Source organism: Saccostrea cucullata, unplaced genomic scaffold, assembly GCF_032062105.1.
Source record: "Saccostrea cucullata isolate Sc308-1 unplaced genomic scaffold, CSIRO_AGI_Scuc_v1 ctg7502, whole genome shotgun sequence".
NCBI lineage: Eukaryota > Metazoa > Mollusca > Bivalvia > Ostreida > Ostreidae > Saccostrea > Saccostrea cuccullata.
This window is the reverse complement of record NW_026927483.1, coordinates 9,088-30,919: the sequence shown is the minus strand read 5'-3', so window position 1 is coordinate 30,919 and position 21,832 is coordinate 9,088. Positions and strand designations below refer to the sequence as shown.

The following is a 21,832-nucleotide window of genomic DNA, read 5'->3' as shown; positions in this document are numbered from 1 at the left end:
CTTAATCCAGCAGATGTTAATTCTATAAGAAATATTTGTAACTTCATACGTGATGCATGTAATATAAGAAAATCTATGTGACTATATATTCTATATTTGTTTACTGTATACATGTATGACTTGCGCCACATGTGGTTTTTGTCAAATTGAATAAATAAATAAATTTGAATATTATTTGTTGTTGATCTATATGAGAAAATAGATTTAAGAAGTTCCAATTACGGGCCAAAAATTTATAACCCCCCCCCCTTATCAAACTTAATTTACACCATTAATTAAATTCTGTTGTTTAATTTCAGACTGGCAATGAATTAAGAATATGAAATATCTATAAGAGGCTTATGGTCACCTGAGCATATTTTGCTCGATTTGATGAATACATGACGCGTATTATGTAAATCATTGAATTATATTGATTTTTTTTCCTTGGTAAAGCCCAATTTGAAGGACTGTGCATTTAGAGGCAAACACCTTACCGCGGGTATTACTGTCTCATGTCAGCATCTAGTTTACGATATTTTTAACTAAGTAGGCTCTTCTCATTAAATTTTCAGAAAATGGTCACATTTTCTTAAAGGTATACCTTTACTCGGGATGACTAAAAATTCAACTGATAAGTATGGAACGCCGTCACTGCCTTATAGCAGAACACAACATTTGCATTGCATCATCCTTCCATTACATTATGTCAACACTTTATGACATTTACTCACACTACTATTGCATTGTGTCAACCTTACATTACATTATGTCAACTCTTTATGACATTTACTCACACTACTATTGTATTGTGTCAACCTTCAATTATATTATGTCAACTCTTTATGACATTATCCCACAATACTATTGCATTATGTCAACCTTCCATTATATTATGTCAACTCTTTATGACATTAGCCCACAGTACTATTGCATTATGTCAACCTTCCATTATATTATGTCAACTCTTTATGACATTAGCCCACAGTACTATTGCATTATGTCAACCTTCCATTATATTATGTCAACTCTTTATGACATTATCCCACAATACTATTGCATTATGTCAACCTTCCATTATATAATGTCAACTCTTTATGACATTAGTCCACACTACTATTGCATTGTGTCAACCTTTCATTACATTATGTCAACTCTTCATGACAATTACATACACTACTATTGCGTTATATCAACTTTCAATTACATTATGTTTAGTCTTTATGGCATTAACTCGCACTTTAATTACATTGCGCCAATCTTCCATTGCATTATATCAGCTCTTTATGACATTACGTCAAAACAATTTTACGTGGTGTAAAATGTTTATATATATATATATTTTCAACTCATTATTACATTATGTGCACTCTCTACTATTTGGTCTAAGTAGTTCATTACATGATGTGAATTTATCTTTAACTCAATATCAAGTCGTTATAATACGATGTCAGAATTTCATTACATTGTCTGAAAAAATTGTCACATGTGGTCAATTCTTTTACTACTTTATGCCCTCAATATGCTACATGACGACGTGAATCAATTTCATGATGTGAATTTGCCCTTACTTTTTGACAAATCGTTATTACGTTATGTCATTGTGTCTTTACATTGTGTCAAAAATGCTAAGCCTCTTGTCAGCATACATGTATCTAAGGCTATTTCATCTCATATCAGATGAGAAAAGCTCATGTCATACTGTGCGCACCCTTCTACATTATGTCGATTCACTATTACGTTATGCGAACACGGGTATCCTCGGCCTTTATATGAGCATAACGTATTTTCCGCATTCCGAAAGCACTAAAAATGGCGGGAGAGAAAACTGTCATAAAATAAATTCTCAGCGATTTGGGAATTGCATCTTTAAATGAAAACATTAAGCGAAAAATGATAGACAATCTTGAAACGTGCAAAGCCTTAACACTGCGACTGTGAATTAAAGTCACGTGTCGAAATTCAATGGCGTTTACTTTTATCTGATAATTAAATAAATCAAATATGAGTCGTGCAGCATTTTTTTTTCTTTTGAATTGCTTTTTTTTATGAAAATCTTAAACTTCTGATCTTACTCAGAACACTGTCATAAGTTTTTTTTATCAGTCTTTAACTCTCCTTTTTTAAAGTGTAAACACATCGATCGTATAAAACACGTGCACTGGCAGGAGGGGGGGGGGGCAGAAATCCCGCCCTACCATCTTCAGTCACCAAAATATACATAAAATTAATAAATTTATTAGTTTTACGTTGTAGATCATTGCATTACTTTCACATTAAGTTTAGCTGAATTAAATTGAAAACTTTTTCTGTATAAAACTATGAAGCCTGCCGGAGAGTTTTTCCGCTTTCCCCCTTTGGTCACCAACTCTATACCGTCCCCTTCTTTTTTCAAGATTTCCATATGCGCCACAAATATGTGCCCATGCATGCTCAATTGATTTAGATGAGGGACTAGTAGATTTTTGTAACAGAATTCTGGTCTTGGAATGGTTGAAAAAATTACAGTAACTAATTCCGTGACATAGCATTTATTTGAAAGAGGATGTCAGCCAGAAAAAAAAATTATTTACCCGAAAAAACTTGACAAGCCAAAAAAATTTGTCTAAGCCCGAAAATCCTATTTCGGAGAGGGGAGTCCGACTTCGATCAGTCCTATATTTTTTCAGTTATACTACATTACCCCTAGTGGACTATACTTCAACAATAAGTGGGGGTGGGGGCTGTACTTTCAATGAACATTACATTTTCTAAAATAAGGTTATGTCTGGGAAAAGAGGGGGGCTGATATTATGTGTCTATAATTCGTCCTACTCAATCGGGACCCCCCCCCCCCTCTTACCAGTCATTAAAACACGGTCGTCAACATTCATTATACTAGATATACAGCTTTCAGATAATGTAAATGTATTTTCACATCAGGTAATGAACTTTTGGAATCAACATGATAAAGAGTTAACACAATATAAGGATATTTTTTAAATCACATATGATAAGAAAGAGTTGACATAACGTAATTATATATCCACATCACGGAATGGAGTTTTGACATAATGTAATAAAGTGTTGATATAATATAAAGATATGTTCACATTATGTTATACACTTTTTACACCACGTAATAAAGCACTGACATAAAGGTAAGATGTGTTCACCTCACATCATGATGCTCTCGCCGTAAAATAAAGATAAATCCATATATATCACGTAATAATGCGTAAAATAAAGATAAATCCATATCACGTAATAATGCTTTGATATAATAGACATATACATTCTCAGGAATGGACTTTTGACTTCATGTAATGATAAGTTTAATTATAAAACACAATTTACTTGACGTAATGCAATTTTGACCTCACATATTAAAGAAATGAAATAATATAAAGAAACATTCATTTCACGTAATAAAGATTTAACACAATGTAAACATATTTTCACTTCACATAATGAACTTCCGACTTCAAGTTATAAAGTGCTGACATAATGGAAGAATGTCTTTACTTCATGTAATGTAGCATTGACATGATGTAAAGATATTTTTACACCACCCCATAAAAAATTGACATAACGTAAAGATATGTTCACATCACGTAATGATAGATTGACATAATGAATGCATAGATTTATGCTATAAGGCAGTGATGGCGTTCCATAGATAAGAATGAAAAACCACCTACAGCATATTGTACACCTATATGACTTTTGTGTTAAATTTCAACTTCAAATAACTAGGTCAATGACCAACTTTTCATGCTAGTGTCCCCTCAGTATTTCTCGGAAAATACCTCAATTTTCCACACTATGACTATTTTTTTCTTTACTCGCAAAATATTACGAGCAACAGAACTCTTTAAATAATGAGACATTATAGCAACAGAACAGCTTTGCTTCATAAAAAGAAAAGATTAGAATTTGGGCCATAAACTTAATAATTATTACCCTCCGAATTTCTTTTGTCATATTTATGTTTTTCCCCATTTTGAATTGAATATCTAAAAAAAATGATTGATAAGAACTTTAAATTATTTATAGCTCCAGGTTACGTTTGTTGCTCTAATCCTCATGGTATCAATATTATATGGGGTCAATGATCAAATTATTGAGATATGTTGTCTGGGATGGTGTTTGTTCATGTTTTTGAAATTCTTTATATCATAGCATTCTTTTAGACGAATTTCACATTCCTAAGAGTTATCTCCCGTTGTCGGCGTAACGCTCATTTTCCCAACTTTGTCCTTTGTAAGTTTCCTCTTAATATTTTTAAATTTCAAACGTTATAGTAAAATTTCGATCTGTACCTGTATTCCCAGAAAATGGGGCAACATAAAAAACATAATGGGCATATTCATGTAGATTTTATTTCTAGGATACTGACCCATAAAGTTGGTAAGGTTATAGAGGGAAAACAGCGTCTTACGCCGGTTGACCCCGGATTGACCCCGCAAAGGGGAATAACTTTTGTAAATGTGAAAGTCGTCATTTATTACAAGAATATTTATATAACTTTTAATAAATATTTTCAAAAAATATTTTTCTTATTTTTGTCTTTTCTATTCATTTAATATGTCACAAGCCTGCGTGGAAAAATAAACAGAAGTCAAGCAAATTCAGAAACATGGTCAATATGAAGAAGGCAAGTTTCTTGAAAAGCTATTTCTTATAACCATGGTTTAGGATAAGTTTTCCCTGATGCAAAACCAAGGGTTGAAGTCGTCGTATTTCCACTTGTAGTCATGTTGTATTCTACTGTGAGATGCAAACAAAAGCAATTTCAATAGACGTTTGAGGAAACCTCATTTTAAAAAACTATACTCAATGTAACGTAATTGCGACGCGGCAATCCAAAGAATCCTTTACATTTCTTAAATCTTTTTGGTAGAAGTTTCGTTCATCTAAACGCTCAGCTGACCTTCTAGAACCCGACTTGCTTAATGGCGGAGTTCACGGAGACGCCCCGCCATCTTGGACACGCTTCAGATTTTTAAATGCGAATATCTAGTGTGTGGATTGATCAATTCTAAAATAAATTATATATTACCCCTTTCCAGTAGGGCCTCTATTAACATTAATTATATCAAAGAAAAATATTGAAAAACAAAAAAAGTTGAAAAAGTGCACATTTGAAATTCACTTCCTGTAGCGACCGGAAGTACTGACGACGCAAACGAAGGCAAAATTGCACATCTATAACTCATCGTCTATCATCTCTAACAAGTCTCCAGTTAATATCTTGAGCCGTTTTCGAGAACATTCGAAGACAAAATTGCATTTTAAAATCAGGAAATTGCCCATAACTTGGCAGTGGTAGCGTATTTTCCAACAAACGGAATTTTATATAAAATTCATATAGTGACCTATTATTCCTGAAATTTTCATTGAATTCCACCGAATAGTTTACGAGAAATCGCCTGCACAAAATTTTGTCTAAAAAAAAAGAATAATAATAATAATAATAATAATAATAATAATAAGAAACAGTAGAATCACTATAAGGTCTTCCGTGAAGACGGAAGACCTTAATAATAAGAAACAATAGAATCACTATAAGGTCTTCCGTGAAGACGGAAGACCTTAATAAAAAACAGAGTAAAAACAATATGTTCCCCAACTTCGTTTGGGGAACATAATAACGGCATGAGCATACAATGTTAGGGCTATCAATAAGCTACTTTGGTAAACATCCTGTGCATGCTTACTTGCAAAGAAATAATTAAATGTACATATAAAATCGTCATTGCCAAATTAAGATTTTATTATTAAGGGTAGATATCTGCCCATTTGAAAATAAGAAGCTTTATTTAAGGATCGAGAAATTATATACAATATAAAAATGTACACCGGGGAAAACTTTTCTATTTTTAAACCGAGAACCTCTATTTAATCATAGTTAAACGGATTTTTCACCTTTAACAAATTTTAAGGATTTTTTGAAGATGTTGAAATTACTTTTCCTGTGAACACTTTCATTCTTTTGCTCTTTTAAGTTATAACTAGTTTTCTTTATTCAAATGCATATAAATTTCTTCTCCAGGAATCCGGAAGCAAAGTTTGGTTGGTATTTAATTATGAGATGATGAAAAATAAACAACAAACACTCAACAAACTATATGCACGTACAATATTTGATCAGAACTATCAATAAAAATGATTTGACTGAAAACATTAACGATAAAAAAAAAAACTCTTCAATCACTATATGAATTTAACAATTTTGCAGAACAGTTAAAAATGACCTCCAAAAATTAAGATTTTTTAAAATGAACAATTATCTGAGCAGATCTGGCGATTCTCTCCTTCCTGCTGTGGAGGTCACGCAGCCCGTTGCTACACTAGATGACGGCCATTGGACAAAGCCTTACTTTGACTGTGGAGGGGGAAATGTGTGGATGGTGACGTATTCATCTCCGATATTTGGACTAGGACCAGACAAAAAGTCCGTTGTTTTCAGGTACATTTAGAGTATATCATGAGTTGAAGTATAACTCAAATCATTCCTTTATTAAAGTTATCTATATAAAGAATTATCCACTTGCTCTGTTTTATTGCACAAATGCAGAAAATTGATATCCTTTTCCAACTGTATGTAAGACGTTGCATCAGAATATATTTCTTACACTTCCAATTTAAAATTGGAAATCTTGTCATTCATGTACGAATCTCTACGTAAACCTGTAAATGACTATTAAATCCCTGTGTGTCCATACACTGATCACGATAATTTTTTTTTAAACCGAGGCAGGTTAAAGACATATGCTATTTCAAAAACCTTGTTAGCAAATATAACCTAGCGATAGGTCGTATTATGTTTTTCAATTGTTATGTTGTGTTTTTGGTAAACTTAATTTGACTTTATGTAATATTCCTTTTATATGAGTATTACATAGCACTCAACGTAGCTGGTCAACAGGGGATGTTTACTCCTCTAAGTACCTAAATCCACCTCTGGTGTTTCTATTGTGCATGTTGTATTTCCTGTTCACCAATTTGTATTGTTTGAAAATCAATGTTTTGCATATAAAACGGTTTATGGGGTTTTCTAATAACGTCTTTAAATCACACGATTTCGCATATTCATCATAAGATTACCGCATATAAATGAAAACATATAGATGAATCACAATTTTGCATGAAAATATTATTTTATCAATATGATGGTCACCGCGTTCGTTTCAAATGTAAATCAAAAGATTTTGCAAATAAATAAAATGATTATTGAAGATGGATCCCAATGAAGTTATGGTTAAAGTGTTTTTAAATTTGAAAAATAAGCATTTTGATTAATAAATGAGAGAAGATTTCGTTTAAAGATTACAAGTGAACAATGATGAATAAACTTTATAAACAATCAAACCTATTAGCACGCAAAAAGCTATCTTTAGCAATTGGTCAGGCAAAAGAAGTAATTCGTAGTCAAAATTCGCCATAAATTAAAAGCCTAACAAAACCTTGGGATCTGTTTTGCAAAATAAGACTGAACAGTTATAGGTTTTTATTCAAACAAGGTCTTCAAAACAACCAGAGATTTGTAATTGACGAGATTGAAGAGAATCATGTAGCATTAACTTTTGTCAGAAGCTTGCTTAAGTTGAAAAAACATCATACTCGGCATAGCTTTTGTGTACGAATCTGTTTGGAGTTATACATAAGCATAACTTGCAAGTGATCGTATTAGGTAAAAGAGAAGTTAACAATGGAAAAGTTGAAGTCGTTATGTTTTGTAAGCCGGTGCAAAAGTTTTCTATTAACGGCTATATAGTCAGTAAACATCCAGATATTTAATATTGAGATAAACTATTTCTTATTGCTAAAACGACGATCACATATCTAACTACTCTTCTTCAACAATAGTTTCTTTTTCTTATGCAGAAGCGCTAAAAAGTTTTTAACTAATTTTGCTTTATATAAAGATTAAAGATATAAAGCTAGTAGATTGGTACAATTAATGTGGACTTCTACACATTGTTGAAAAATTTGGTTTTCAAAGACCACCTTTTACGAAAATGTGTGAGGATATATATTGTTGAATACCATATATCGTATTATTCTTTTTAAGAATAGAGTTTAATACACAGTAATAAGATCAATGCAGTCTTTGTGGAAAACTAACGTTTAATTTATTTCGTAGCAATTTGAATTTTCATTTCTATCCTTACAATGTAGGGGCGTGGCAACTATTGACGTAGAACTCACTAACGTTGACGTAAATCAGTGTGACGTTGATACAATCTCGACAAAGAAGGGAATGTTTGACATCTTTAGAGGAACTCATCTCTGTCAACCTTCCACTACAGTAGGTTCTCATGTCTGTCCCTAAATCTACGTTTATTTAGTAAGCCATGTATTGATATATATATCTGCAATTTTTGCTGCAAAGAAATCTGGCTTCCTTATACTGCTTACATTTTTGTCTGTTTACTGATTTTTAGTGTGTTTTCACTCCTGGTCATGGGTTTGGTCGAGGAGCCTACATCTGTACATGCGCCAAAGGATATTATTTTCCATCTATAAAAGCCGAAGAGAAGTTCTACAATGGTTCCGACATTGAAAACACTTCCAGTAACAATATGACGTCACTTTCGCAGTACACGTGTACTCCTTGCGCGCCAGGTTGTGCTGTTTGCATAGATTCGTCGCCTTGTCTGTTCACGAGAAACATTGCAATGAAAGTGATAATTCTTGTGCTGACAATAATCGTCATATTCCTGATTCTTTTAGTATCAGCTTCGGTATACCGTTTGAGAGAGAATAAGGTAGTTTGTACACCTGCTTTTACTGTTTTCCCTTCTTTGTACAGGACGCTGTTTTGACTCTCTCATTTACTCTTAGGTATCATTGGTTACATGTAGCTAGAAAAAGTTGTATATTTTCTTTGTATTGAAATCATCGAGAGGTCAACTATGTAGATTAAGTGCATTCTTAGACAAACAAGATGTGTTTGTGAAACACTATGCGCCCGGCGGCAACAAAGTTCAAAAAACTATTTTAAGCAGATAAGTCACAGTCAGGGTCACAAGGTCATTGACCTTGATGTCATTTGGAAGAACATAATTAGTGAAGTAAGCATACCAAATATGAAGTCTCTATCTCTCATGGTTCAAAAGTTATGGTGAAAGTTCTAAAAAGCTTGCTATTTTTAGCATATAAGTCAGTCAAGGTCTCAAGGTCATGACCTTTGTGTCATTTAAAAGAGCTTTATTAGTGGAGTATGCATACCAAATATGAAGTCTCTGTCTCTCATAGTTCAAAAGTTATGGCGAAGGTTAAAGTTGACAACAGACAGACAGACAAACAGACAGGACAAAAACAATATACGCCTTGGATCTATCGATCCGGGGGCATAAAAATAAATGCATTCTCAAACAGTAAGAAGACCTAAAAATTTCATCACACACACAAAGTGGATGAGAATTTAGTCTTAAAGAATGTAAATCTATTAAGAATGACAATACATGTATTCTGTACATTATGTTCACAGTTACAATCTATAGTGTTTTTTCTTTTCTCTTAAAATTTTCAAAAGTAAAATGTCTTATTTCCTTTAAATGAAGTTTAAAAAGTACTGATACAAATTATTAAATATCATACGGTGAGCGCTATTGTATTAATTATATTTATCTTTGAAACAACACTACATTAAAATCTTTAATACAGAACTATATATATTACCTTTATTTCAGGTAATGAAGAGTGGGAGTCCTATATTTCTCCTTTTGATGTGCATTGGAGGTATCTTAATGTGTCTGCAGGTAAAATTATGTTTTATGAAGAGATTACTTGTCAATTTTTATGTAAAAAAATCTTTTTAAAGAAAATATTTTTCATGTAAAGCCATGATTCCACAAGCTCCATGGTCGATTCAATGACATTGTCAGCTAATACAAATCTATCATTAAGACAAAGGTTAACTGACATTTGTCATACTAATTATTAGCCGATTATTCAAACACTGAATTGACCTCATTTGTATTGTTTGAGTGGATATTTGAGCTTGAATACTGTTCATTATCGCTACATTTATTCCATTCTAATATACCTAATATCTGCTGCATTGATTTACCTATTACTTTGAAGCATTCCAATTTCATGACGTGGATTTTTATAAACACATTTCAACTGCTTCCTATTCTTATTACAAGAATATTAAAGGTGCATAGACACTGATTTGAGGTTAATTTTTTTTTCATCTAAAAGTTATTTATTAAACTTCTTTTGATAGGTTTGATTGACACATCACTGCACTCTCACAAATTTTAATTTTATTCTTAAAGGTGCATAGATACAGATTTTCTGTATAATATCACGACTTAATATATTGTAATAGCATTTCACAAAAAAATAATAAACATCCTATTGCGTCTTAAATTTATTGAAATGTCAGATTCTTGGATGGTTTTGATTGACACATCCTTGCACTTTCACGAATTTTAATTTCATTCTTAATACTTTATAAAACTGTCAACCTTGGTGTGTATTTATGAAAAATATTAAAACTTTAATCCAGAAAATTTAGAGTATATACCCGTCCAAAAGTTTCAATAACATTTAGATGAAATGAAAGATTTTTAATATATTTTAACATATTTTCGTGTGAAATGTTATTAAATTATATGAGTCGTAATATTATACAGAAAATATTAATTTCAAATCTGTGTCTACGCACCTTTCATTGTCTTTCATTGCACTGTCTATGTCTTTTATTAGAATATTAGTTTAACCGAGTCCAGAGAAGTAAAGTTTCTAGCAAGATAACCAATTCGGTAACAAAGAACGGCTACACAAAACAGTTTATAGTTTTATAAAGGAAATCTGTCACGAAACATTGCCAGAGAAGGGTGGTTTTCTAATCATACTATACTGATATGTATTTTTTAATACTTCAGGACGTAGGATATTAAAACTGTGTTAGAAATTTTGAAACATTTGATGCACGCTTCACGGTACATGTATGATGATTTATTATAATTTAGAATTAAAATGTCTCAGAAAATTATCAATGAGAAAGTTATATTATAAAGTACATATTCCACAATCACTTGCAAATATTGTTTAAGTCTTCGAGAAGATTTGATCCCCAAGGTCATATTTTGAGTATGACTTTGAAAAAAGTCAGAGTATATTGCAAATTCTCTAATGACCTTGTTGCAAAAACAATCTACAAGTATAGTTGGGTCGTATATTTCCACCCAGTTGATAAGCCCCTGTTTTCACACCTTTTTGGATTCCGGATTTATTTCCATACGTAATGCAGTGTTCACTGTGAATTTGACCAGTGCCAGGAGATGTCCTCCTAGACACGTGATCTTATCACTGGTGTTTCCAGGTATCATTGCTTTTGCCTTATTTGCAACTCTTTTTTCCTTATAGATTTCTGAGTTGAATCACACATCTTTGCATTTTTCATATGAGTACACTGTTTCTTAGGTTTTATTACTTCTATTATATAATAATATTTTTTTTACAGATGTTTGTGATGTTTCCTGACGCCAATGACATATTATGTACGATCCTACCATGGCTATATCATTTAGGATTTTTTCTGATGTATGGGGCACTCCTCTTAAAGACATGGAGGTGTGTCCAAGCTAACTATTATAACTGATAGATCAACAGAGCCAAAATTTGTAAATTAATTTAAAAATTAGATTTGTCAAGGATATTCAAATATACCAATGTTTGCCGGGGGACAATATGGTTTAATCTCTTCTTTGACAGAATATCTGTGATTTTTCGACGAGGACAGCTTAAAAAAGTACATATAACTGATAAAACCTTATTACGTCACATGGGGGTGATCCTTGCAGCTGTAATAGGGTATTTGGTGGCATGGACTGCAGCCAATGACGAAACTTCAAAAGTCGTGAAAACTTCCTCAGGATTAAAGTTTGTGATGTGCACAGACAATTGGTGGTCGTATTCCGCGTATGGAAGTGAGTACAGTAGCAAAGTACAGTACACATAAAGTATATATCTTTTGATAAAAAGAAACAGATTAATGTCTATCATTTAAAAAAAAATGTTCATAATGCCTTTGACTTTGGTGCTTTATCAGATTCTATTATATTGAATGTTAGCCACAGACAGAAAATCAAGTTTTATATAGTGAAACAATCGCAAATTGTTCCATTTTTTACCAGAATGGATGATTGCATTATGACATTGTTCAGTTTTGACAGCCTTTTACAAATAAGAACATAATTAATACCATCTTGGCATGTAATACAAGTGCATATCATTTTACCGCCATTAGTCCCTAGTTCTTCCACGCAATGGTCTATTTTTCTTGTCATCAGAGAAGAGAAAAACTATGTCACAAGAAGGTTTCTATTTGCGTTTAAGCCTGAAGATAACCACAATCTACTTGTCTATTGGCATAAGTACAGATGGTAAGACCCATGGGCTTATTATTCGAATACCAAGTTCCCTCTTTCCTGGAAAAGAAAAGGGCAGTGATCGAATTTCTGATGAACGACTTTTCTAGATTTATGAAAAAGTACCAGGTTCCACTTTCAAAAACGTAGAATTTGGTCGAGTCAATATTGATTATATCTTTGGTACTACATGTTTAAGCATATCTTTAAATTAATTGTAGGAAATGAAATTTCATACTTCGAAGATAATAATTTGTGGACTATATAAGTGAAAGTTTATCTTTCATGTTTTATATTACTGAGTAGTAATATTTGCTTTTATTTTTTTTTTTTTTACTAATTATAAAATTAAAGCTATTGTTTTCGAAACAAAGTCTGTATATTGAAATAGATACTATTTTAAAAATATTTTTATTTAATACAAGGATAAACTTGTATTGATATTTTTTTTTTGTTTGACAGTGGAAGTTCTAATGTTGTTGTTCGGAGTATACTTATGTTTCACGGTACACAAAGCCCCGGCATCCTTTAACGAAAGTAAGCACATTTCATGGTCCATTTACAACGCCATCATCGTCAGTACCTTCATCTTGATCGTCAAGTAAGATTCTGAAATGGGTATTTAATAATTATCAATAAACTTATTTTTGTTTAATTATTAGTTTTGTTTAATTCTAATCCACTTATTTTATAGTTTGATGATGATAAGGAAAAGTTATATCAAGTTTTCAGGATATTACAATGTATAAGAAAAGGTTTTCATAATTGTATATGCATTCATATACATTTATCTTCAGTTTCTCCACAGAATATCTATCCATTTGCACTTTACTTTTTACGAAAATAATCGTTAATCCAAGAGATTTTGTCTCTTTTTACAACCTGATTAAGATCAAGTTAGGTTAGGATCTTCCTTCTACAATCTGATTAAAATTAGATCCTTTGATCCGCTCATAAAGATCACTACACAAGTATCTGATTTCAATCAGATTGTTCCCATATAAGTATCTAAATAAAACTGAATTCCATTACTCTTTAAAGATATAGAATACATTTAACGTACTGCATCATGTGCCTGTATATTCAGATTTTTTCAGTTGCTTAATTATTATCAAATTATTCCAGTTACTTTACTGCTGAATCAGTAGGACCAGATTTGATATACGCCATGGTCTTTCTGAATTGTCAAGTTGTTGTGACAACGACAATAGCGATGATATTTCTACCAAAGGTATTTCCTCGGGAAAATTGTGACGTAACGTTTATTTATACCAAGGGAAAATGGATGTCCGCATAAAAAAGAATTTTTATTATAAGATATTTGTTCCGATCCAACTAGACCGCGTGTATTGATTAGACTGAATAACTACAGTAATTATTTGTATTTGTATATCACGAAAATATTTGTTTAAAACAACTACTAGTACTCTTATTGTTCTTATAATTTATCGTCATTTTGTCTCTTATCTTTCTATCCCACTTTTTTCAGTTTTATGCCGTTCATATGAAAGTAGAGGTTAAGCGAAGGGACAGTTTAAAAACTATTACAGGTAGGATGAAAACCTATACCAGCAGTGGCCAACATCGCTCTATAGCTGTCCAAACGATGATTACAGGGGAGGAAACGGTAAGTTATTTTTTTGGTAAGATTTAGGTTCCATTGTTAAATACTAGTATGTTACATGCAACAAAAATTGATAAGGCTTGGGTCAGCAACTCTATACTGCTTACGTACATTGTTGTAGGAGAACACGAGTATTAGGAAGAGAGAGCAAAAGGAGAGTAAGCCAGCAGATGATTTAGTAAATGGAAAATTTGAGAAGTTTGTGCCCTTTGTGTATATTCAAGGCAGTGTTGAGCGCAAAGAACCATGAGGGAAACCCTGTGTATACATCGAGCAAATCCGAAAATGGAGCATGAAGTGATAATGTTATTAGAATTGAACAATTTACTCTTGATTATCTTATTTTTGGTCTGTATTCTACCAGTTCCCGAAGAGACTTTCTGATAATAATTAATTATTCTAAACAATATTCTCGAATCATTTGACAAAATTTCATGCTTGATATCTTGTAATTCTGTTTATATCTTGTAATATTTTTCGATCATATATGTCACTAATTTTTATATTTATCAATGAATTAACTATTTTTATCTTTAAAAAAAGCTTGAATATGTGCATATTTAAAAAAAAAAAAACCCACAAATTTCGCAGAATTCATAATCTGCAGCATGCAAACCAAACCCTTATGATGAATTTCAATAGAAACTGATGTTCAATTTAACTTCCAGTTAGATAATAATGTAATATGATGTTGATACATATACGTCATAGTTTTCTTCATTTTGTTTAAGTGTCTTTGATGAAGATGAGAATTAGATCAAGAAAAACAAAACAGCACGCATTTTTCACAGGACACAGAATGACAAAAAAATCTTTCACTGGACACATCTCTAGATGTATCTGATTCTTCCTTTCGCTTGCATCCAATTTATCATGAAAGATCAGTGGATTATTCTGAACAAAAACTTACCCAATACATGTATTCCTTACATTTTACGTGATATTGCAAACATCTATCTTCTAAGTAGATATAAAAAAGGGTTAAATTCTTTATGCATAGTCAAATAAGTCACGGACAGAAATCTATTATTGTATTACTATACATTACGAAAGTAATCTATAATCCTCTCTGCAAATGTAAATCTTTGACCTTTTTTATCCCCGGCATTACAAATACTACATATTTAGTATGCTTAAAGTAGTAAATAAATTAATCTTTAAATAAATTTAGGACAGCTACAGGTGAAGGACTCGGTAACATATCTTGTATTACAATGAAAAGTACTAAAATTCTTCAATAGTTTATAGTCAAGATTTCCCAAAATCTATGGCCGAGACAATGGAACCTAGTCATCAAACACAATCTATGTCCAATGTTGGCTTACATTTTTCATACAAATTGTTATTCCATTATTTTCACACTGAATTGTCTACGGATTTTTACGTTTGTCCGATCATGACAAGGATCGCACGGCGGGTATGACCGATTGACAGGGAATGCTTTCTCTTCCACGGCATCTGATCCCATAATTGATGTTTTTCAAGATCTTGTTTTCTCTACTTCCAATATGTATCATTTCAATGGACTTTTGATCTTGATTTACTGTTTGCTATCTTCATATTTAATCGCACATAATGAGGACAAAGATAAGAAAGGTGGAACATTATTGTAACCTCACTGTCTAAGAAAGAAAGACGAAAATGAGGTTAAAAATCGTTTTCCTAATTTGCATATTTGGTGGACTTCGTGCATTACAAGAGGAAAAACGTCTCCTTGTAAATGACCCACAGATGATGGAGACGCAAATTGTTGAACTCCAAAGACAGGTCCAACTGCTGAAAGAAGAAATGACCAAAGTTACACAGAATAATAATTATGGCAAGTAATTTCAAGTGCTCACTTTGGACTGGAACTCTTAAGCTAATTCTTTGCATTGAGTTATCAATGCTTATCATTTTTCTTCAGGAACAACGTACACAATATGGGGAAAGAGAATATGTCCTCAACTGAGAAACACCACAACTCTGTACAGTGGTAAGTGAATCTTTCCTGAAAGGATCTTTTAATAGCCATTCTCTGTAACCACTTAAACTTCGTTGCCACGCATGGTCACCGATTTTGATGAAACTTCACCCATGCTTAGTACTTGACACCAGAAACAAATATCAAACAAAATTTCGTTGCTATGTGTCTCGGTTGCTATGGCAACAGCCGGAAAAGTTTGAAAAATCGAGATTTTCAGCCACTTTAAATCTTGACTGTGGCTTAATAAAAACTAGAAAAAGCAAACAAACCATTCTCACAAAAACATGACACCATGATGTCACTTATACTGTAAAGAAACTGTTTAGAATATATCTCTAAGTAAGTGGTAACCAAGGGTACATTTGGAATACATTTAAAATGCTGAAATATGCTGAAAAACACTCCGTATTCATTAATGGTAGGTGTTACATGCTCAAACTCAATCAACGACTTAAGAAAAACAATGAAAATGTTTGACCTTAAGTATATAAGTATAAGCAATATTATTCTATAAATAACTTTTATGGTTGCCATGGTAACACAGTGTAACCATGCAAAACCAGTAACTAAGACTGGGTTAATGCTACTGTCTTGAGGAAAAACATGAAAATTCAAGACTTGCAAATATGCATCCTTAGGACCTTGCAACACCAAAACCATAAGAAAAATTGGGTACAATTGCTACTTTGCAGTGTTACCATGGAAACAGAGTACCAGTGCTTAAAAGTGAATTATTTTTCGCTGCATTAAGAATTAAATTGCCATTTAATCAAGAAACAAATTAAAGGACTCAGCTTGAATAGTACTTATCTGTTAGAACTAAAGTTGAATATCATATATTGATAAAATTTGATGAATAAAACAACACTGTTACTATGGTTACCAAGAAGGGAAAATGTTCGATTTTGTGAACTTTATATCAATATGAAACCCTGTGTGCCAACTTCTTGCATCCACTTAGAGATTGGATGATCGTCAAAATTAAAAGTCAAGTTAGCTGTTGATAAATATCAATCACAAAAGTTTTGGGAATCTACATTTAAGGGTACGTATCCAAGGAAACAAAATATTTTTCAGGTTTTTAAGCATATATTTTCTGCTTATTTCCATAGCAACGCTCTATTTAAAGAATCTAATCTGAATTTTTTCAAATGGGAAAACTTGGAGCACACCAACATCTTGTAAAATTGATCATTAGTTATGAGGAAATGTGCTTTTTTAAAAGATAGGATCAGATTTAAACACGCAGAGAGTTACTTTGAAGGCTCTCTGTGGTATAAAAACCTTGGCAACCATTGCCAACCAAAATGAAATATCATATTTTGTTCTTGGTATATGTTTCAAGGCTCTTTTTTCTATTATTTGGTCACATTTTATCCTATAATTGCTTTTTATTTTTACGTGTATGACTTTATAAAATTCAATAAATATTTTTTTAACTTTTGAATGCTTTGTTACCATAGTAACATATGTAATAGTTGATTTACCAAAGATGTTTATCATGCATTTGAGACATCTGACCTTCAACTTTTGGAAACAATCATTGCCAATTGTTTGCTTTGCCGCAAATGTTAACTATGGGGCTCTAAACATGTTAAAAAGTGCCATTTTTCGAACTTTAAGACATGTTGCCATGGTAACTATAAAACATAGCAACCAATTTTTGCCTGATTTCAGTTTAGGGTATCAAAGACTTTTATCATAGAGAGTTTGGAGAAATTCTGAGACTATGCGTGCCACAGCTCCTATATAAAATTTCAAATCATTACAGAGAATGGCTCTTAATATATAAATAGAATTATATATACTATATTGCATCATACTAGTATCAGTTAAGTTTTCAGCAAATTGCAAACTTGTTGTTATGCAATTGATGACATTAATGTCTTAAGTAACTCGAAGCAAAGCCGACAATCCGATGGTATGAAATATGCCTAGATATCAGTCATTTGTACAAAACGTTGTTTTTTAAACATTTTTTAATAAAATTCATTTTTGTTTCAATTTTCTCGATATTAAACGTTTTAAATGAATTCTAACTCAAAGGCAAACATTAAAAAAATAATGGAAAGAAAGCCCCTGACAAAAAATTTAACTTTTTTAAAAACACCTTGTAAATGAGCTCATACTTTTATGAATAATTTTATTATAAAACCCGTTTGTAGTACAGTGTATGTTGCAATTTCACAGTGATGTTTAAGAAATAAGATATCATTTTTACAGTTTCATTGGGATATGCCATGAAGTTGGTCACGTGATTAAATCCTATAACGCCCGAAGGTCGTTATCGCAAATTTGATCACGTACTCATGTCATATCAATGACACTCTAAAAATGGTATTTTAGTTCTTATATTTATAATGTATTTTTATTCGTATTACAAAGAAAAAAAATAGACACAATTTAGATAAAATACAACATTACGTAACCGCTGCGTTATGTGACGTCGCAATCGGAACTTTCCAAATAGCTCCTGCAGTTCGCTTTACGTGTGCAAGAAAGTCTGATCACATGACAGACTGCATTCATTGAAAAATGAATTTACCGGTTATTTTAATTCGTATTGTCGTGTAAGGAAAGGCAATGGCAAATTTAAAGATACGGCATATTTATATTGATATTCGAAGCATGAATTTATTGTATGCGAAACCTACAGAATTCACACAAAATACGCACTTCTTTAAATGCAGCATTGCCAAGAAAAAAAGACTAGAATATCTCTAATTCCTTTCAAAAAAAAATAATACTAGCATATTTTTCTGTATACGGAAGACATATTAACGCCAAGTCCGCATCGTTGCCGTCTAAATATTATTACTCGCCTTTTTCGTGAATATACATGTATTAGATGGAAGGCAAGGGACATCTTTTATCAAATACAGAGGTTATTTCATTTCTAGGCAAAACAAGATACCGGTATATGAACGGAAGGTATAGGTTGGTACGTAGAAATTTTTATGTTAACTCTTCTTGTTATTTATTATTTTGACATATGTTACGGGTAACCACTTTTTGTTTTCTCCCGCAGGCGTTGTAGCGGGAAGTTTTTTCACAGAGACGGGAAACGGAGCTAACACATTATGTTTACCACATGATCCGGATTCAGTTGACGCCAACTTTCCAATTAATCATAGCGACGGCATTGCTCATCTCTACGGAGGAGAGTACCAGTTTAGTTTCAAGAATGTAGTATATCAGGATGATGTCCCATGTGCCGTCTGTCGCGTGACACAAGCAACGTCTGCATTAATTATTCCAGGAAAACTATCGTGTCCTTCAGGATGGGTAAAACAATACCAAGGATTTCTGACTTCAAATGCTTATAATGAACAAAAATCAGAGTACCTCTGCCTGGACGACAATCCGGATTTCATTGAGAGATCTAGAGTAAATGAAAATGGGAAGTTATTTCATCCTGTTATCACCATATGTGGAACTCTGCCATGTCCACCGTACAAAAATGGCACCTATGTCCCATGTTCTATTTGTACCGCTTAAAATGTTAATAAATGGAAAAAAAAAGTTTATCCCAATATTTTGAATAATTTGTTCTGTTCTTCAGCGAGTAACACCCCAGTCACATTACCAAAAATGACCAATGACCGACGGTTTTTGAAGCAAAAATGGGATTCTTCGGGTAACCGTCGGCAGATCATTGACTGTTGCATTGCTCGATTTTGACCTTTTTCTCGCCGGCTGACTAATGTTTTGTCCATCGGTCCAAGTTATAATTTTTTCTGCATCAGTGGCCGATTTCATCAATTGAAGCAATCCGCCGACCAACCTTCGATCATCGTAGGACCATTGGCGGTCAGTTTTAAAGTAGGTCGTTCGTCGTTCGACAACAAGGATTTTCCAAAATTTCGGTGGATGGTTAAAATTAAACTGTAGCTCAGAGCTCGATGATCGGTCGAGGATTAGCCGACTTATCAATATATAACCATTAAGGATGCATAACACGAACTTAATTTTGATGCATGGATAATATGTATTTTTTGAATGGAAATGACAAAAATTATAATAAATAGAAAGCTTATGTTTTCTTTGCTGCTGAGATATGCGCTTTTTTGTCGTTTTCTATGTGACTCTGCACTCATTTGTAACATTGTGACACAATCTTACAAATTTCTCCCACTCTACTCTTTTGAATATAGATATATATGAAAAATATTTCTGAAGGAAAAAATTAATTAGTCAAGTTACCGAAAATGACATCAACATCGACACATTAAATGTTAATAGTTTAAAATAGCTTTTTCCTATTATTTTTTATATTTTTTTTTAGGTCACCTGAGTTACTCAGGTGACCTATTGCTATCTGTTTTCGTCCGTCGTCGATCGTCGTGTGTCGTGTGTTAACATTTGAACATTTTCAGCTTCTTCTCTGAAACCACTGAACCAGTTTCAACCAAATTTTGTATACAGCATCTGTGGGTGAAGGGGAACAACAATTGTGAATTTCTTGGTCCCTGCCCCCCTGGGGCCTGAGGGGTGGGACCAAAACCACTAAAACTAATGAAATCTTTAAAAATCTTCTTCTTTACTCCTGGATATCAAGCGGGCAAACTGTTAGCATGAATGTAATGAGCATTGAGTCCTCTACCAAAATTGTGAAATTCATGGCCCCAGGGTCAGGGGTTCTGGTGTTAGGGCGGGGCTCTATAGATTATATAGTGAAAATGCATTATTTCTTTGAAAATCTTCTTCTCTGCTCCTGGGTACTAAATAAACTAACTAAGCACATAGTTATGATGAGCAAGAGTGCCTCTTCTAAATTTGTGAATTTTATGGCCCTAGGGTCAGGGGTTCTGGTGTTAGGGCGGGGCTCTATTGATTATATAGCAAAAATGCATTAAATCTTTAAAAATCTTCTTCTCTGCTCCTAGGTTTTAAATAAACTAATTAAGTACATAGTTCTGATGAACAAGAGTGCCTCTTCCAAAATTGTGAATTTTATGGCCCCAGGGTCAGGGGTTCTAGTGCTAGGGCGGGGCTATATAGATTATATAGTGAAAATGCATTATTTTTGAAAGAAAATTTTCTTCTCTGCTCCTAGTTATTAAATAAACTAACTAAGTACATAGTTATGATGAGCAAGAGTGCCTCTACCAAAATTTTCAGTGAATTTTCTTGCCCTAGGGTCAGGGGTTCTGGTGTTAGGGCGGGGCTCTATTGATGATATAGTGAAAATGCATTAATTCTTTGAAAATTTTCTTTTCTGCTTCTGGGTATTAAATAAACTAAGTACATAGTTATGATTAGTAAGAGTGTCTCTTCCAAAATTGTGAAATTTATTGCTCAAGGTTCAGGGGTTCTGGTGTTAGGGTGGGGCTCTATTGATTATATAGTGAAAATGCAGTAATTCTTTGAAAATCTCCTGTTCTCTTGGGTATTAAATAAACTTACTCAGTACATAGTTATGCTTAGTTAGAGTGCTTCTTTCAAAATTGTGAATTTTAAGGCCCCCGGGTGAGGGGTTATGGTGTTTTAGGGCAGGGCTCTATTGATTATACAGTTAAAATTTAATGCGTTAATTCTTCAAAAATCTTCTCCCCTGGGTATTAAAAAAACTAATTACATTGTAAGTACAGAGTTATGATGAGCAAGAGTGCCTCTTTCAAAATTGTGAATTTCATGGCCCCTGTGTCAGAGGTTTTGCCATTTGGTGTAAGGGGGGGGGGCTCTTTTGATTATATAGTAAAAATAGATTAATTCTTTGAAAATCTTTTCCTTTGCTCCTAAGCATTATGCTAATGATCCAAGTATATATATTTATGATGAAGAAAGGTGTATCTAAGCAAAATGGTTAATTTCGTGCCCCCAGGGTCAGAGGTATCCGGGGGGGGGAGGTACAAAGTCTGAAAATAAAGTAATGCTTTAAAATCTGCTCTT

At 32.8% G+C, this 21,832-nt stretch overlaps 2 protein-coding genes across 2 annotated transcripts; both read left to right on the top strand.

Annotated features, from left to right (window-relative positions):
* The first annotated feature begins 6,239 nt into the window (after nt 1–6,239).
* LOC134274633 (probable G-protein coupled receptor CG31760) lies at nt 6,240–14,594 on the top strand. Its single transcript, XM_062756906.1, has 10 exons — nt 6,240–6,430; nt 8,143–8,272; nt 8,409–8,732; nt 9,660–9,728; nt 11,444–11,553; nt 11,695–11,909; nt 12,813–12,951; nt 13,476–13,581; nt 13,840–13,977; nt 14,096–14,594. The coding sequence occupies exons 1-10, from the start codon at nt 6,240–6,242 to the stop codon at nt 14,222–14,224; spliced, it is 1,551 nt and encodes a 516-aa protein (XP_062612890.1). The 3' UTR covers nt 14,225–14,594.
* Nucleotides 14,595–15,422: 828 nt separating this feature from the next.
* LOC134274634 (uncharacterized) lies at nt 15,423–19,438 on the top strand. Its single transcript, XM_062756907.1, has 3 exons — nt 15,423–15,793; nt 15,881–15,949; nt 18,969–19,438. The coding sequence occupies exons 1-3, from the start codon at nt 15,616–15,618 to the stop codon at nt 19,436–19,438; spliced, it is 717 nt and encodes a 238-aa protein (XP_062612891.1). The 5' UTR covers nt 15,423–15,615.
* The last annotated feature ends 2,394 nt before the right edge of the window (nt 19,439–21,832 follow it).